Source organism: Diabrotica virgifera, chromosome 3 (genome assembly GCF_917563875.1).
Source record: "Diabrotica virgifera virgifera chromosome 3, PGI_DIABVI_V3a".
Lineage (NCBI taxonomy): Eukaryota > Metazoa > Arthropoda > Insecta > Coleoptera > Chrysomelidae > Diabrotica > Diabrotica virgifera.
The window spans coordinates 271,248,888-271,265,618 of record NC_065445.1 but is presented as its reverse complement, the minus strand read 5'-3'; the positions used below and the strand labels follow the sequence as shown (position 1 = coordinate 271,265,618).

Here is a 16,731-nt window from a genome sequence, read left to right as displayed (position 1 = left end):
CAGTCGCAACTATTTTCTGATATAAATCGTAAGTTGGATAGGTACAAAAATGAGTGTCTTTATAAGACAACGAACAGAGAAAAAATTAGAAATTAAGAAAAAGGAAGAGAATACAAGAAGAGAATATCAATCTTCTCAAGAAGATCAATCAAGAAGAGACAATCGCTTACGGACTGGAACCAATTTAATCGGAAATCATGATTTTAATGTAGTAAACTTTTGCCATTAAACTAGATAAAACTAAATAGGATAAAACTAGTAACCAAGTTAAATCACGTTTAAAATCTCTTAAAAATCTATTAATTTTTGAGACAAAAAAATAGTAACAGGATAGAACCCATTGTAAAAGGAAGAAAATATAACCAAAAGTTAAATGAAAAATAATTTACGTGTGACCTTAGGCTGGGAAGTGAAAGGGGGTGAGTTTTAAGAGTAAAAAACGGTTTCGGGCAGAACTACAAGTTCAACAGAAAAAAGTTAAATGTCAAAGTTATAGGTAATAAAAATATTTACACTTTTTTCACATATCCGGAAAATGTATGCGAAAAATTTAAATAACCGAGTTTTTGGTTTCCTTATTTTTATATTCGACAAAAAATTTTTTTTTAAATACACAATTTGGTAAACATTTATCTTTTTATTTCTCAAACACATTATAATTTTCTTGGTTTAAAATATTTATTTTTTCCACTTATTTTGATTTAATATCAAAAAAGCACCCTAATTTTCAATGGAAACTTCTCACGTCAAAATAATTGTTTTTTTAAGTCGGTGTGCTTTTTGTTCATCGAAATCTCTGCTTTCTGACGGTGTAAAAAATAGTATATATTACTAGACCGAATTTTCAGTAGAAATTGCACGAGAGCTCTAAAATTATCGAATTGTATCTCGAGTGACACTTTGACAGTTTTAATTTCACGACCCGAGGGGGAGTGAAATTATACCAAAGTGACACGAGGGAACAAGTCGATAATAATTTTAGAGATCGAGGGTAATTCGCTGAGATTATTTCATGAATCAAACTGTCTTTTTAAATAATTTTAACTAATATTTTGTTTATATCTTCACCTGAATATTTACTAAACGTGTTTCTTGGTGTTCTCTTTGACAAGTTGTAGAACATTAATTGTCATTAATGTCACTGAATGTTCATTCTTGCATAGTAACGAAGGGCATGTGACGTAATGTTTGATGACGGGATTTTATCAAAAATTATCATTTTAATTTTTATTTCGACCCCAATATGGCTCAGTGGTAAGAGCGCTTACCTTTGGATCGAAAGGTCCGAATGGTCGTGAGTTCGAATCTCACCAGGGTCAGAAATTTTTCGTTTATTATAAATTAAGAAATGAAGATAATTTCTCTCCTTGTGGGATCGGTACTCATCGGAGGGACCGCAGTTAGAGACCGCAATTAGCGTCTCTTTGCAAAGACAATGATGTCGACTTTGCAAAGTAACAAGACACTTACTCAACACACACTACACATGACACTAAGTACCTAATTGCAAAAATTCACCGTACCTACCATGCCAATGGCCATTAGTTGTCGAGGCATTAGCTAAATAAAATATTTCTGTAGCTTTTTATTGGTCAGAATCGCCTATGAATGTTACAAAATAAAACAAAGAAATTCGAATTCGACAATTTTATTAGGACGGCCTATTATGGCTTCATTACTTTGATTATGTATCTTTCGGGAAATATCCTTTTTAGCAGTTTAAAAGTTGTGTACAGCCAGGTGGTTATTTTATACGATAATTGCTATTATAGAATTTTTACTTTTTACTTTGTGGAGTGTTGGTATTTTACTGCCAGTATTGATACTAATGGCAACGAATGAAGGCAAAAAACATTAAAGGACACACCTAAGGGAGGCTTACATCCGACTATGGATGGAATAGCTGCTGATGATGATGATGATTGTAATGCTGGTACTTCACTGATCTCGTACATGCTTGTTATTTAAAAATTTCTGAAAAAGTATATGAGATATTTAGTGTATGTACTGTTTCTATTTTGTTTCTATTTACTTAGAAAGAGAAGTGATCTATACGATTTAAAAGAGAAAGTTAGAATATCTCTGACACATAATGAGAAACTGCACTAAATACAAATTACTAAAAATAATCCTTCAAGAAAAAGTATTCGAAAATCGAGGACTTGGGAGAAAAACTCCATAACAACAGCTAATCTATTTAAAGCATCAGTTAATAAAATAATTATAGCCACAATGATCGCCAATAGTCGAAACGAATAGGCACCAAAAGAAGAGGGATGATAAATAAAGCAGAAATGAAATCTCTTAGAAAAATCGATAGTAAGACACTATGGGACAGAGCTAGAATTGTTATACGACGGAGATGCAAGGTGGACAACGGTAACAACAGGGTAAAAAACATAAGAGTAGAATGGAATAATCATATAAGCTGAGGGACAACAAATAGAGTAGTAGAGACAGAGAGAGACTGTTCCCACGATCAGTAGGAATACCACAAAAATGATAAACCAACTTACTAGTGGCACATTGAAAAACAGCCAGTGTCATGTCTACACAAAAAAAGAGAATCGTTAACTGTTGAACTTGTGTATTCTGCTGAATGAATACCGGTAGCCAAAAGTCTTTTGAACTGTGTTTCACAAAAAAACTTCACATATTTTGGTTACACCATAATTGTGACTCCATAATTCGTTAAGAGAAAAGATGATAATAGCCATTTTATTTTTCGAACTTACTTCTTTATCCCACAATAACAGTTTATCATATTATGACCTTTACAACTATAAATTATACTTAAGAAAATCCATATATTACTCGAGTTACAGAATCGGTAACTATTAACTCTAATTTGTAATATTTTTTTCCATAATCATTATAAATGGCGGAATAACGATAATAGTAGATATAACGAGTTTTTGCATTCTATTAGGACTATATTTAAAATAATAATAAGCACCTGTTTGTCACAGATAGATTGATAATATTAATATAACCATGTTCTTGAATATGTCTTAGTAATAATTGCCAATTCCCAACAAGGCATTATGTCATTTAAATTTTTTTTGCCATTAAGGTAGTATGCTAATACGTTCGACTGAGTAAAAGGCCTATTAATATTTATTCAAATAATTTAAATAATTTACCAATCTTACACAATAGTTGGTCTTACACAATTAATGCATTTCTCTCTGTCAAATTTGCAATACAGGATATAATGGGCTATAATCAGTCGTTTATTGCATAAATCGATTTTTAGCACAACTTTTTCCTATCGGTTAATCTCCCAGCTTTTTTATTTATAATAAATTTGTCAATATTAAAGATTAACATGACAAACCAAAATATAGGAACGTAGAACTTTAGAATGCAAGTTAGCAATATTAGCAAAATGAGATCACTAGAAGAATGAAAGGCAGAGAAATGAAGACGTAACATAAAGACTAAAAAATTACTTGGGATTCACTGGAGAGACCGCGCAACTAATATTAGGAAGACTAGGTTTATGATATTTTCTAGGTTTTTGAAAAGTTATTGAAAAGTTCCAGTGTATTATTTTCTTTAAATTTTTCTTCTTCTTGTCCCAGATTTGCCACCATTTATTCTTTTCTTCTTCTTCTTCTTCTTCTTCTTCTTTTTGTATAAATATGACTCTGTCTGTTTTTTTCAATGTGTTCTAGTAAGTTGTCGTTCCATCGTTTTCGTGGTCTTCCAACTGATCGTCTTCCTATCGTGGAATTGTCTCTCGCTGTTGTCATTTGTTCTTTTCTTATGCAAGGAAAAGTATAAGACAAAAGAGGTCCAGACGAACGAAGAATTTTTTGACTCTATAAGCTTAGAAAATGGTTTCTAACTTATTATTATTATTCAAAGATTCAAACTTTCAAACTTTCATTGTATTACGAATTCTTCTTGTTCTGCTTGAAGTTCGCGCTTCTACGCCGTATAATAAGGTGCTAAATACATAGGATGAATAATTATTATTCAACAATTAATGATTAATAAACATGGACCTGGCAATTTTAATGCGTCTTTGGATTTCAACGTTTTGGGATTTTTTGAGATTCTTCACTTTTTCGATAAAATTGTTATTTGTTCTACTGTTTCTAAAAGTAATTGTACTTTTATTGACTATCATAATATACTTATATTTCTTCATAATAATTTGTATCCCCTAATTATTACATATCCTGTTTGTTTCTTATAGTAAAAATTGAGCACAGTAAACGAATGAATAATATTAGGTTCATCATAGATGACTTTAATGCCCGTGTTGGTGATGATATAGTAGCAGGAAAAAAACATCGACATAATGAGGATATCACAAATAAAAACGGTGATATTTTGACAAAATTCTGCAACAAAAATGAATTAATAATACGATTTCCCTCACAAAGAGCAACACAAGTATATCTTTGAAAATACTAAAGGACAAAGATCTATGATCGACTATATTATTTCAAATAGCGAGCTACTTCCTTTCCTTTTGGATGGATGGGCACTAATATTGGCAGAAAAAGGAAGCGACAATAGGCTAGTACTGTGCAAAATCCGAATGAAAACACGTAAATCGTACCTAATAATAAAATTTTTGAATAGGTACACCACAAACATAAAAGTTGAAAATCTGCAGGACGGTATAACAAGGCATTTATACCCAAAAAGAGTATTAGCAGAAAAATTCAGACACAAATATACCATCCAAATAAGCGATGGAGTTGAGGAAATCTGGGCAAACATTAAAACAAACATCTTAGACACAGCTAAAGAAGCTCTGGGCCAAATTAAACAAGGTACATAGAAAGAAGTCTCTCTCACAGCGAAAAATCGGAAGATTTATAGAGGTGAAAGAAAAATGGAAGGAAAAGAAAAAGCTTACCTGAAGTAAATGTCAAACAAGAAACAAAAAGCGTATTAGAGAATATAAGAGAATATTAGCGTAAGATTACAAGAAAATAAAAAATAAAATACATGCACTTGTAATAAGCTAGGAACAGAAGAAATGAGAATATTCAGAAGAATCACAAGAAACACGCTGAAATACCAAATAAAGAGTGATCAGATCAGAATAAAATGTTATGTACCTACAGGGTATAAATTAGACGATACTAAATAGAAAAAAATATATCAAGTAGCAACAATCATATCAGTAGCAACAACCCGGCAATGCGTAAGCAAAATTGCTTATATATAGGAAGAAGAAGAAGATCAAAGAAGGCACTGTTATTTTTTATTTGGATGAAAAATGGATTAACGAAAAATTTGGCAAAATAAACAAGTTATAATTGCAAGTTACAGTGGGGGTTAACTGAAGGATTGTCTACTAAATTAACATTAAATTCCGTACTCTTATTTGATTATATTGGAGTAGAAAAAGGACTTTGATCAATTCGTTTTTCGTTTTATCATTGTGTTTTACTGAAACCGTCTGAAACCTTTTAATTTTGTAATAAATGTCTCTATCTTTTCCGAAACTTGCGTATATCGCTGCCTAATTTAAACTATTCAGTTATATGTAAACAAAATTAGATTCAAAATAGTAAATAGTAGTAAACAATTAATATAAGAAAGAACATATTTATATCATCTTGGAAATAATGTCACCCACGCTTAGCTTAGCTGTTAGTGGAAGAGTAGTGACGTATTTCTAGGGGAAAAACTAATTTACTGATCGAATGTATCCTGAGTTCATTTAACAACAAAATTACTTTTAACGTCATCATCAATTCCTGCGACAATAACAACAATTACCACTCTATTTACAAAATAATATTATGAAGAGTATAAATATACAAAACTAGCGTAGATAAATAAATTTTTATTATAATTGTTGTTATATAACCATGTTGTATGAAATTTAAAATTGATTCACCGGTGTTAGTTGACCTTGCCTTTTATATTAGATATAAAATTAAAATCGTTTTTAAATGGAATATTATCAGTAGTAATTGCACAAGAGCTCTAAAATTATTGAATTTTTCCCGAGTGACACTTTGACAGTTTTAATTTCAGGAACCAAAGGCGAGTGAAATTATGTCAAAGTGTCACGAGGGCAAAACTTCTATATTAATTTTAGAGTTCGAGTGCAATTTGTTGCGATTATTTAATGAATAAAACTGTTCAAAACCAAAATTTTATTGTAACTTATTTATGTAAGTACAAATTAGTACAATTAAACACAAAGTTTTTATAAATATTTGACGATTGGAAGTCATCACTTTTATAATTGTTAAAACATTAATTGTCATTAATGTCACTTAGGGCCGGTTGCTCGAACGCTAATCAAAACTGATCATTATCAAATATTTAATTACAATTATATTTGATTAAGCGTACTTCTGACAGATGTCGCATTTTGAGGTTATGTTGACTGATTTATTTTATTATTTTGGTTTTAATTTAAAATAAAACATAATTAAACTCTTTCTGATGTTAATTTCTTGTTTTTACTTACAAATCAATAATAATAATAAGCAATTTTTAATAATTTAAGAGCTGCGGCTATATTTTAATTACTGTTTTACCTACAATCAATAACTGATTAGTGTTTTACATGTATTTTTCATGTCGCGATTTGATTTCCATCAAGAAAATTGATTACAATAAATGATTGATTATAATCAACTTCTTGATTAGCGTTCGAACAACCGGCCCTGAATGTATTTTTTCGTAGCAACGAAGGGCATCTGACGTAATACCTATACTTAACGACGGGCAATTATCAAAAATTATCGATTTAATTCAGATTCCTGTAGCTTTCTATTGGTCAGAATCTCCTATGAATGAAATAATCAATATTAAATTTTAAATCAAACATTTATAATAGATGACATTAGATCTGATTACAAATTTTTCTAAATACTTCAGAGTAGGTTTTTCTCGAGACTTATTTGGGAATATAGACTGTAGAATACATCATGAACATGAACTAATAGGCTATGAAGAATTAAACTTTGAAAACTGATACACTATATGCCCAAAGGCACCGTTGCTCAGTCCTGGTAGATTATGATCGGGATCCTTCGTAGTGGTGAGAAACGCAAACAACAAAAAAGACACAAGGAAGAGAACAACTCTTCAAAAAAAGTGCGCCACTGTTCTTAAATATTTGAATCCCAAATAAAAATAGGATATTTGCCACCAAGGAATTTGCTGAGGTAGGTAGTGAGGATTATAAATAACATTCTTTATGTGAGCTCCACACTCTCGCCGAAGTCGATCTAGGTTCAACAAGTACGAGAGTGTAGACGGCCACCTTGTGCAACTTTGTCTCACTTCGTTCTACTTCCATTCTCTGTCGGTCTGGCGCGTCCGAGTCAAAGGGATCTTTGTCGGTATCGCACTTTCTCGCGAAGTAGAACGAGTGTGTAGAGAGGTACTTCGGACTTCGGTCAACTTCGCCGAGAGTGTGGAGCCCGCTTTATGCCGACGATACAGTCATTATCGCTGAAAGTGAGAAGACCTGCAGACGTTTTTAAACACAATTTGTGATTCTGGTCGTGGTTATCAGTAAGAGGCAGTGGCGTAACCAAGGGGAGTTTTGGGGGTTTGAACTCGCCCCCATTGGGATGTACTTTGAGCTCTATACGTTTAACACCATTACTATTCCATACCCCCCTAGAGGCCCTCCAGTAGTTGTAACCCCCACCTTAGGATCATTCTGGTTACACCGTTGGTAAGAGCGGTAAAGTTATAACAAGAATCCAGATAAAAAATGAAGATATTGAACAAATGGACAAAATGAAATACTTCATACTGAGTCTGTATTACGCAAGATCTAAATCCAAAACAGAAATTCGATAAAGAATAGAACAAGCCAGAGTAGCCTTTTTGGAGATGAGAAAATTTCTGAGTAACCAAAGACTCAATCTGCAAATCCGTAATCGGATGGTAAAATGTTATATCTTATATCCACTCTATTCTTCTTTATGGTACCGAAGCTTGGACTGTTAATGTTAACTTAATGAGAAAGTTGGAAGCCTTTGAAATGTGGAGTCAATCTTCATTAATGGAGTCGACAGTAGAGGATTAATCCACAAGTGAGGATTAACTTATTTTCCCAACCGGTTAAACCGCATAGACTTAAAACTGCCAACAGATTAAAATCTACATATTAAAAACAAACTGATGAATAACTGCATATGATAGATATTTAACTATCAATACTATAGAAATTTGCCTCTTTTTATTTTGACATATTTGTTATTTTGTTTTTAGCAACTAAGAGAAGTGATTCCACATATTAAAATGGAACGCAAACTATCAAAAATAGAAACCTTAACGTTAGCGAAAAATTATATAATGGCACTAACAAATGTTATCTGCGATATGAGGGGAGAAGAAAAACATTACACGTGAGTATACAATATCTTTCATTCAATTTTTAAGCGTTTTTTGTGTTTTATCGTTTGCAGATCGTTTGATTAGGGCATCCTTTGGATATGCCCTAACCATCTCAGAGTTTGTGATTTTACATGCGGTCCTACGATATTCAGCTCTCTATACGTCTTTTCTAATTTTATATTTGCTCTTTTTATCCTTTGGTCCTTTATTGTTCAACCTGATCATGAACGAAATAATAAAAAAGTAAGAACTAAAAAAGGGTACCAAATGGGAGAAAAACAACTTAAAATAATCTGCTATGCGGACGATGCAATACTAATCTCTCAAAGTGAAGATGATTTACAACGTATGCTGCACCAATTCAACATAATCGCCAGAAAAAAAGACAAAATGCATGGTTTTAACAGCAGATCCAATAAGATGTAAATTGGAGCTGGAAGGTCAGATAATAGAACAAGTGATGAAGTTTAAATACCTAGGCATCACACTATCTAGCTACGGAAGGCTCGAAACAGAAGTGGAAGATCAAGTGAATAGAGCAAACAGAGCCGCAGGTTGCCTGAATGACACAATATGGAGAAATAAAAATATCGGAAAAGAAATGAAAGGCAGAATTTACAAAACATTCATCAGATTAATAATGGCATACGCGGCAGAAACCAGAGGGAAAACAGAGAGGACAAAAAGATTGCTCGAAACAGTGGAGATGAAAACCCTTCGAAAAATCGATGATAAGACTCTATGGGACAGAGCTAGAAGTACAGATATACTTACGACGGAGATGCAAAGTGGACAACTTTAATATTTGAGTATAAAACAGAAGAATAGAATGGAATGACCACATAAGCCGAATGACAACAAAAAGAGTAGTAAGGACAGCATGAGACGGTTCCCCAATAGGAAGACGATCAGTGGGAAGACGACGAAAACGACGGAACGACAACTTACTAGAGGCACATTGAAAAAACAGACAGAGTCATGTCTATACAAAAAGAAGAAGGAGAAGCAAAAGAAGTCTTTTTATCCACATTCCATTCCATAGCTCTCCTCCAAATATTTTTTGTCGACTTTTCTTTCCCACGCTTGAAGGATGACTTGTCCGGATTTGTTTATCGTCCATGTTTCATTGGTACTAGCTGTAGTCTTATATATCTGTCTTATACAGTGCTCTAAAAAAATAAATCCAGTTTTGTTGTTTTGTATTTATTTTTCTCATAAACTAATCACTTTAAGCATTAAGTGTTATATATTTTTGAAATCAGTACAAAGAGGAGAATCCAAATATAAAATAAAAATGATGATGATACGGGGGGTGAGAGGGTGCCTTTCCTGGCAACCTTTAATATGGCATAATGTTTCCCCCTTTAAGTATTATTTGACGTGTTTTTGCGTTTTTTCTAAAAAGCAGTGGTTCAAAAGTTATTTATTAATTTAGGTGGATAGTTTTATCTGAAGAGCACTGCATATATTATATTCTTATCTGAATCCTTTTTGATAAGATGTATATGTCGTATCTTAATAACTTGTTTAGAACAAATTTACAACGATTACCACCCATAATTCTCGCTTAGATTTCTTTCTTCATATATTTGATTTGCTGGTGAATGTCGCTTCTAGGTACTGGAACCTCTCTACTTCTTCGAATTTGTATATTTTTCCTTTTGTGCTTATCGTCAGATTAAGTATTGTCCTTGTATGTGTTCTCGTCCTGTCCTTTCAATGTTTAGTCTTTTCTTCGTTTATGTAGTGACAGAATGTCCCCTTGTCGCACTTCCTCACTGACTTAAAACTTATCTGTTTCTTTGATATTATTCTATGTCACGTTGGTATTCTATGTCATTATCTATTTTTTGTCATATCGTTTATCCATATTGCAAGTATTTTATATGCAACATTTAGTAGCGCTATTCCCTCGCATTGCATAAACTTTTGTTGCCTTTTTTGTGAATTGGGACAATGTAGCTTCAGTCCATTCTTTTGGTATGTTTCTTGTTTCTATATTCCTTTCAGTGGCTTTTTCAAACCCCTAATTAGTACTGGTCCTCCATATTTTAGCTGTTACTTCACCACTTACTGTGCTCTTATTTTTCTTTAGGTTTCCTTTAATTTCTTTTATTTCTTTTTCATTAGGGTGCTGTTTCCTTTGGTATGCAGACATTATTTTACTAAACGAGTCTATAGTGAACAACAAAATAAAAAAAATCGTTAGCAGAATATTTTGAGCTATTTAGTCATTTAATTATGCTATTAATTTATATTTATCCTTTCTACTTTTCTAAGTATTTAAAAGTTGTCCCATCATATTTCGTTCAACTGATATAAATTTTATATTGCAAATCTGGGACTTTTCATGTTAAGTATCTACCCATTTTAATCCCTAATCCAGGATATTAAATTCGAATTGGCAAATTGTTCTCATCGAGCTCGGAAAAACTTTAAACTTTTACCATTATCGAGTACTTTAAAGCTAGTTGGTTACCAGGATATACACTACGCGCCAAAATTAACGTAGAATTTTCCAATAATTGTAAGGTTGTGTTTACTGTTTTTTTTTTACGAGAAATGTATTAACTGGCATAAAAATAAAGACAAATAAATAACATGTTCACGGGCAAAATGCAATATTTGCTTTCTATGATCTCTGGCTAGTGCGTGCCCTTCCAGGGCACAGGTTAGTTTCGACAAGTCTTCTCCTTATCGTATTTTGGCTTATTCTAAAATTGTAAACGGTCCAAAAATTCGTTTTGTAGATAGTACTGATAAGAAACATTTCTACCAATATAAATGAAGCCTCAAGAATCAGTCTTCATCAGGTTATACTTATTCTGCGGCTTAACCGGATCTTCTTGAGTTCCCAGTGGCAGCAAAACTTTTTTTAATAATCACCAAAATATGCCTAAGAACATTAAAATCTAGTCAAACAATATTATTAATGAGCAACTCTTTTCTCGCCCAAATTATTACTACAAACTTGAGACTAAGGGCAAAGTCACTAGTATCCCTTAGATTATGTTAATTTATTGCACTAATATTAACCTGTACCATCACTTGCATTATACTCTGCTTTTCACTTAAAAAACTCGAACGAGTTCTTCGTCTTGAGTGTTCTAGCCAGATCCGTTTTGTCGAGGAGCTGGATGCCTCAACATTGATGTATTGAAGAAGTTGTTGAACACGACTTTTATATAAAAATTTTCAATGGAGTTGTTAAAAGTATTCATTTCAAGGTTCTACATAGGTCACTGTTCCTATAGTATCAAGGAGCGTTGACAATGCTTCTTAGTACTTTGTTTTGGAATCGCAGATTCTGACTTTCACATTTTTAAGAAACTTCTTTGAAGGTTTAGCAAAACGTATTCAAACCAAAATAAATTGGAACTAAAATGAAGAAATGTACTTGCAAAAAAATGATAAGAGTATACAATATTCCGGTATATTATATCGGCATATAAAATTCTTCTTCTTCTTCTTATGCAATCCACTAATGGATGTTCGCGATCACGTTTGACCATTTTTCTCTATCCCTTGCAGTATGTATTAGGTCTCCTATGTTTTTTAGTCCTGTCCATTGTTTGACATTACGGAGCCATGACATTTTCTTCCTGCCCACTCCCCTTCTTCCTTCGATCTTTCCTTCGATTAAGGTTTGCAGAAACTGATATCTTTCATTTCTAATTATGTTTCCCAGGTATGCCGTTTTTCTCTGTTTAATTGTGAATATCAGTTGTCGTTCTGTACCAATTCCTCTCAGGACTTCTTCATTTGTTATTGTTGCGGTCTAGGGAACTTTAAGGATTCGCCGATAGATCCACATCTTAAATGCCTCTAGCTTATTCATTGTGTTTATTTTTAAAGTCCACCCTTCCATGCCATATAGGAGCACCGACCATATATAGCATTTTGTGAATCTCAGTCTTAGGTTTAGGTCAAAGTCTCAGAGTTCGTAAAGACGTTTCTGAATTTCATGAATGCACTTCTGGCTCTTTCTATCCGACATTTAATTTCTATATCCGACATCCAGTCTTCACATAGCCTGGTTCCCAGGTACTTAAACTTTCTTACGCGCTCTACATCTTGGTTGTTATATGCTAGTCTTGCATTTTGATGTTGACATAATTGACGGCTGATTATAAGGAACTTCGTCTTTTTTATGTTGATGCTAAGTCTCATGTTCTCGTTATGCTCTCTAATTTTATTAAGAAGGTTTTGGAGCTCTTCTATATTGTCTGCTATTAAGACCGAGTCATCCGCATATCGTATATTATTGACCCAGGAACCATTTACTTTGATGCCGCTTTCGCATTCCTCAAGAGCTTCCTGGAAGATACTTTCTGAATATAGATTGAACAGTAGTGGGGAGAGAATGCATCCCTGTCTTACACCTCTGAGAATTTTTTGAGCTTGCGTTGTTTCATTATCCACCTTGACGACAGCTGTTTGATTCCAGTAAAGAGCCTCTATGCAACGAATGTCTTTTTGATCTATGTCGAGTTGTTTTAGTATATGTACGAGTTTATGATGTTGTACTCGATCGAAGGCTTTTTCATAATCTATAAAGCATATCATTACATCTTTCATTTGATCGTAGCAGTTCTCAGCTAGCACTTGGGCTGCAACTAGTGCTTCCCTGGTACCCACCCAGGCCTTTTCGAAATCCAAATTGTGAGCAACCAATAACCTTATTGCATTTTGTGGAGATTCTGTAGTGAAGAACTTTGAGGAATATTTTTAAAGAATGGCTCATCAGACTTATCAGTCGGTGCTCCGGGTGCTCTTGACACTTTGTTGCGTTGTTCTTTTTTGGCAAAGGGATAAAGGTAGATACAAGCCATTGGACAGGGAATTTTCCTTTTTTATAGATTTGGTTGAAAAATCTTTGGAGTATCGTAATTCCCTCTTCGTCTAACAATCTGAGTAACTCAACATGAATTTTATCAGGTCCAACTGCTTTCCCGTCTTTCGAGGTATTTTTTGCTCTAGTAATTTCTTCAATTGTGATCTCGGGACCAGCTATGTAGGTTGTTAATATCTATCACTTGTTCCTGAACGACTTCTATCTCAGGCCTCTCGTCTGCAAAGAGATTTTTGATGTATTTTTCTCATATGAGTTTCCTCTCTCTATCATCTTGTGCCATTTTTCCTTGTTCATTTTCTAAGTTAGAAAACTTCTTTTTTCTGTATATTCCAGCTACCTCCTTTAGTTTCTTATGTAGATTGTGGTCATCATGTTGTTTTTGTAACTGTTCCATTTCCTCACACTGTTTCTTTAGCCACTTATTTTTTGACGTTCTTATCTCTCTTCTTATGCGTTGCTGTTGTTCTCGATATTTGTCTCGGTTCCCTTGGTTTTTATGTTTTCTTCTTTCTTCGAACATATAAAATTATAATTGTAAAATTATAATGCCAAGTGTTGTCGTTACTAGCTATAAACCTTACAGTAAATAGTTTTAAAATTATATTTTGTATCTTTTAGCAAGTATTTATTGAGCATCAATAAATGTCGGTTAGGTAAAGGAATAAATTTCGTTAAATAGGTATTAAATTATCTTGTTAATCGTGCTCTCTAGAATTAAAGGTTCTTTAATAAAATCGGTTAATTTTAATCGAAAATTGTTAAGTTGCAACACAGGCAATAAAATTAGTTTCTTCTTCTTCTTCTTCAGTTGCAAATCCACTAATAGATGTTAGCGATCACATTTTCCATTAACACTCTGTTTCTTGCAATGTGTATCGGAGATTGTATGTCGTTAATCCCTGTCCATTGCCTTATGTTTCGGAGCCAGGACATTTTCTTGCGTCCCATTCCTCTCTTGCGTTCAATTTTATCCTCTATCGGTAGTTGAAGGAACTGGTATTTTTAGTTTCGCATGATGTGACCCAGATACGCCGTTTTCCTTTTCTTGATTGTTTCGAAAAGTTTGCGTTCTTGGTTGATTCTCTTTGGACATCTACATTTGTGACTTTCGTCGTCCATGGTATCTTTAGGATACGGCGATAAAGCAACATTTCGAAGGCTTCTAATCTGTTTATATCCCTCGGTTTGAGTGTCCAGTCCTCTACGCCATATACATAGCAGCACAACCATACGTAGCACTTTGTAAACCTTAGTCTCAGTGTAAGATCGAACTCTGAACAGGTCAGTACCTTCCTGAATTTTACGAAAGCTTGTCGAGCTTGCTCAATGCAACATTTTACTTCCATGGCCGATGCCCTGTCTTCAAAAAGCCACGTTCCTAGGCACTTAAATTTGCTCACTCTTTCAATGGAGTTGGTATTAAATGTTATGGTGGTGTTTTCAAGTGCATCTTTCTGGAGATGATCATGAATTTGGTCTTTTTGGTATTAATCTCTAATTCCATGCGCTTACTGTATTCTCCGATTATAGTGACAAATTAAGACACAATCATCAGCACATCGTATGTTGTTGATCAATACTCCATTCACTTTGATTCCCATCTCTGCATCTTCCAAAGACTCTTGAAACATGGCTTCCGAATGAATGTTAAATAAAAGAGGGGAAAGCACACATTCCTGTCGAACACCCCTCCATATATGTATGGGTTTGGATATAGAATTGTCTATTTTAAATGTGCCGTTTGATACCAGTACAAGTTTTCAATGCATCTTATGTGTTTTTGGTCTATATCAAGTTTCTTGGGGATCTGCATTAACTTGGTGTTGGACGCGATCAAAAGCTTTTTGCTAATCTAAAAAGCATAGGGATACGTCCTTCCTCTGATCGTAACAATTTTTGAACCAGCACCTGTGTTGCTACTATTGCTTCTCTTGTTCCTAATCCTTGCCTAAACCCGAACAGAGAATCACTGATGTTGAAAATTAGTTTACTGCACCCAGTCTTGTACGGCATCGCTACGCTTTTTTTATATTTTTTCAATTGTTATTTTGATTCTATCCATTATTTATTCATAATTTGTTGCAGCAATAATCTACTAGTAGTTCATTACGCTAGTGTCCGGGCATTCTTCATTAGTTTCTTTTGCCCTCGTTCGTTTTGATTCCTTAATATTACTCACATCGAATGGAAATCGAAATCTTATTTTTCTCGAAGAAAATACGACAAAATAATAAGTAGATACTATGAGTAATTAGGAGAAATTTATGATATTTTCCAAGAAACTTAATTAGATTATAGACGTGGACGTTCAGGGGAAGACACTTTGTGTGTTGTTTGAATGATCTGAAGTCGATTGTGTAGACCTAATGTTGCGAGCAAAAAACTTTTTTGCCTAATATCCAGTAAAATAGATCGATCAAACATTTCCATAATGTCGGTAACATACCATAAATTTCCAATTCGCTTCAAAAATTGCTTTGTTTTCCCGTGAAAGAAATTTTTTATACATACAAGCAGAGGAATCTCTACGGATCGGTATAGTTGCCAGAACCTTACGTAAATGAGCAGATGTGTAGCGAGCATTTCATCTAATCACCTTCACTTATTCTCAATAGTATTTCACGTAAATGGGATATAATTTACCACTCGTTATTTGGAGAACGGTAATTATTCTCGAGAGTGTATTATTTGTTGTTCTTAAAGTCATCTAGAAGCTGTAAATTTTGTTTTACGTTATTTCTCGTTTAAAATATTACAAAACCATATAGTACGGGGCCTATTCTAATAGTAGCTAATAGATTCATTCCTATATAACTATAGGAAAATCACAATAAAGATGCACTAGAAATAAACAAACCAAGACATTTGAATGTTATGAGGAGCACTCCCAAATCATGATTTACAAAACTTATACCTACATTGTAAATCATGATTCGGGAGTGCTCCTCGGAACATCCAACGTGTCTTTTTTTGTTTATTTCTAGTGCATTTTTATTGTGATTTTAGTATAATGTTCTTCTTAATTATCTTTATAAACGGTATAATGCGGGTCAGTTTATATATTAATTTCACTCTCGAAATAATAATCCGGTCCAGCTTCGATGAGGGCGAAAGCCTGCTTGTTCAGTGGGGACATTTCCTTGACTAATTTTGCTGATCAATAACATAAGATAGGCAGACGACACGGTGGTATTCGCTGTCAGTTCTAAGGACCTCCAGGAGTTAATAATCACAGAAGTAGTCAGAGATGCGGACTTTCACTAAACACTAAGAAAACAGAATGTATCATGATATCTAAGAAAGAACAGCAATTTTGACGAATCAGTGGGAACGATCAACAAATAGAAAGAATGAAAACATACACCTACCTTGGTACGAACATCAATGAAAATTGGGATCATTCCCTAGATATCAAATGTAGGATTAACTATTTATATGGGAGATAAGCCACAATTAAATTAAAAAAATAATTGTATTGACGTTTCGACACCCAAATCGGGTGTCGTTGTCAAAATACAAAATACTACTAAATTAAA

General features: G+C 33.5%; 1 protein-coding gene across 4 annotated transcripts in view; it reads left to right on the top strand.

The window, feature by feature from the left end:
* Nucleotides 1-16,731, top strand: part of LOC114325575 (class A basic helix-loop-helix protein 15-like) — a 313,876-nt gene that overhangs the window by 290,030 nt on the left and 7,115 nt on the right. For all 4 annotated transcript variants that reach the window (XM_050647402.1, XM_050647400.1, XM_050647401.1 and 1 more), the window contains one exon: nt 8,215-8,351. In XM_050647402.1, coding sequence (XP_050503359.1) covers nt 8,215-8,351 — 137 coding nt within the window. The remainder of the gene's footprint in view (nt 1-8,214; nt 8,352-16,731) is intronic.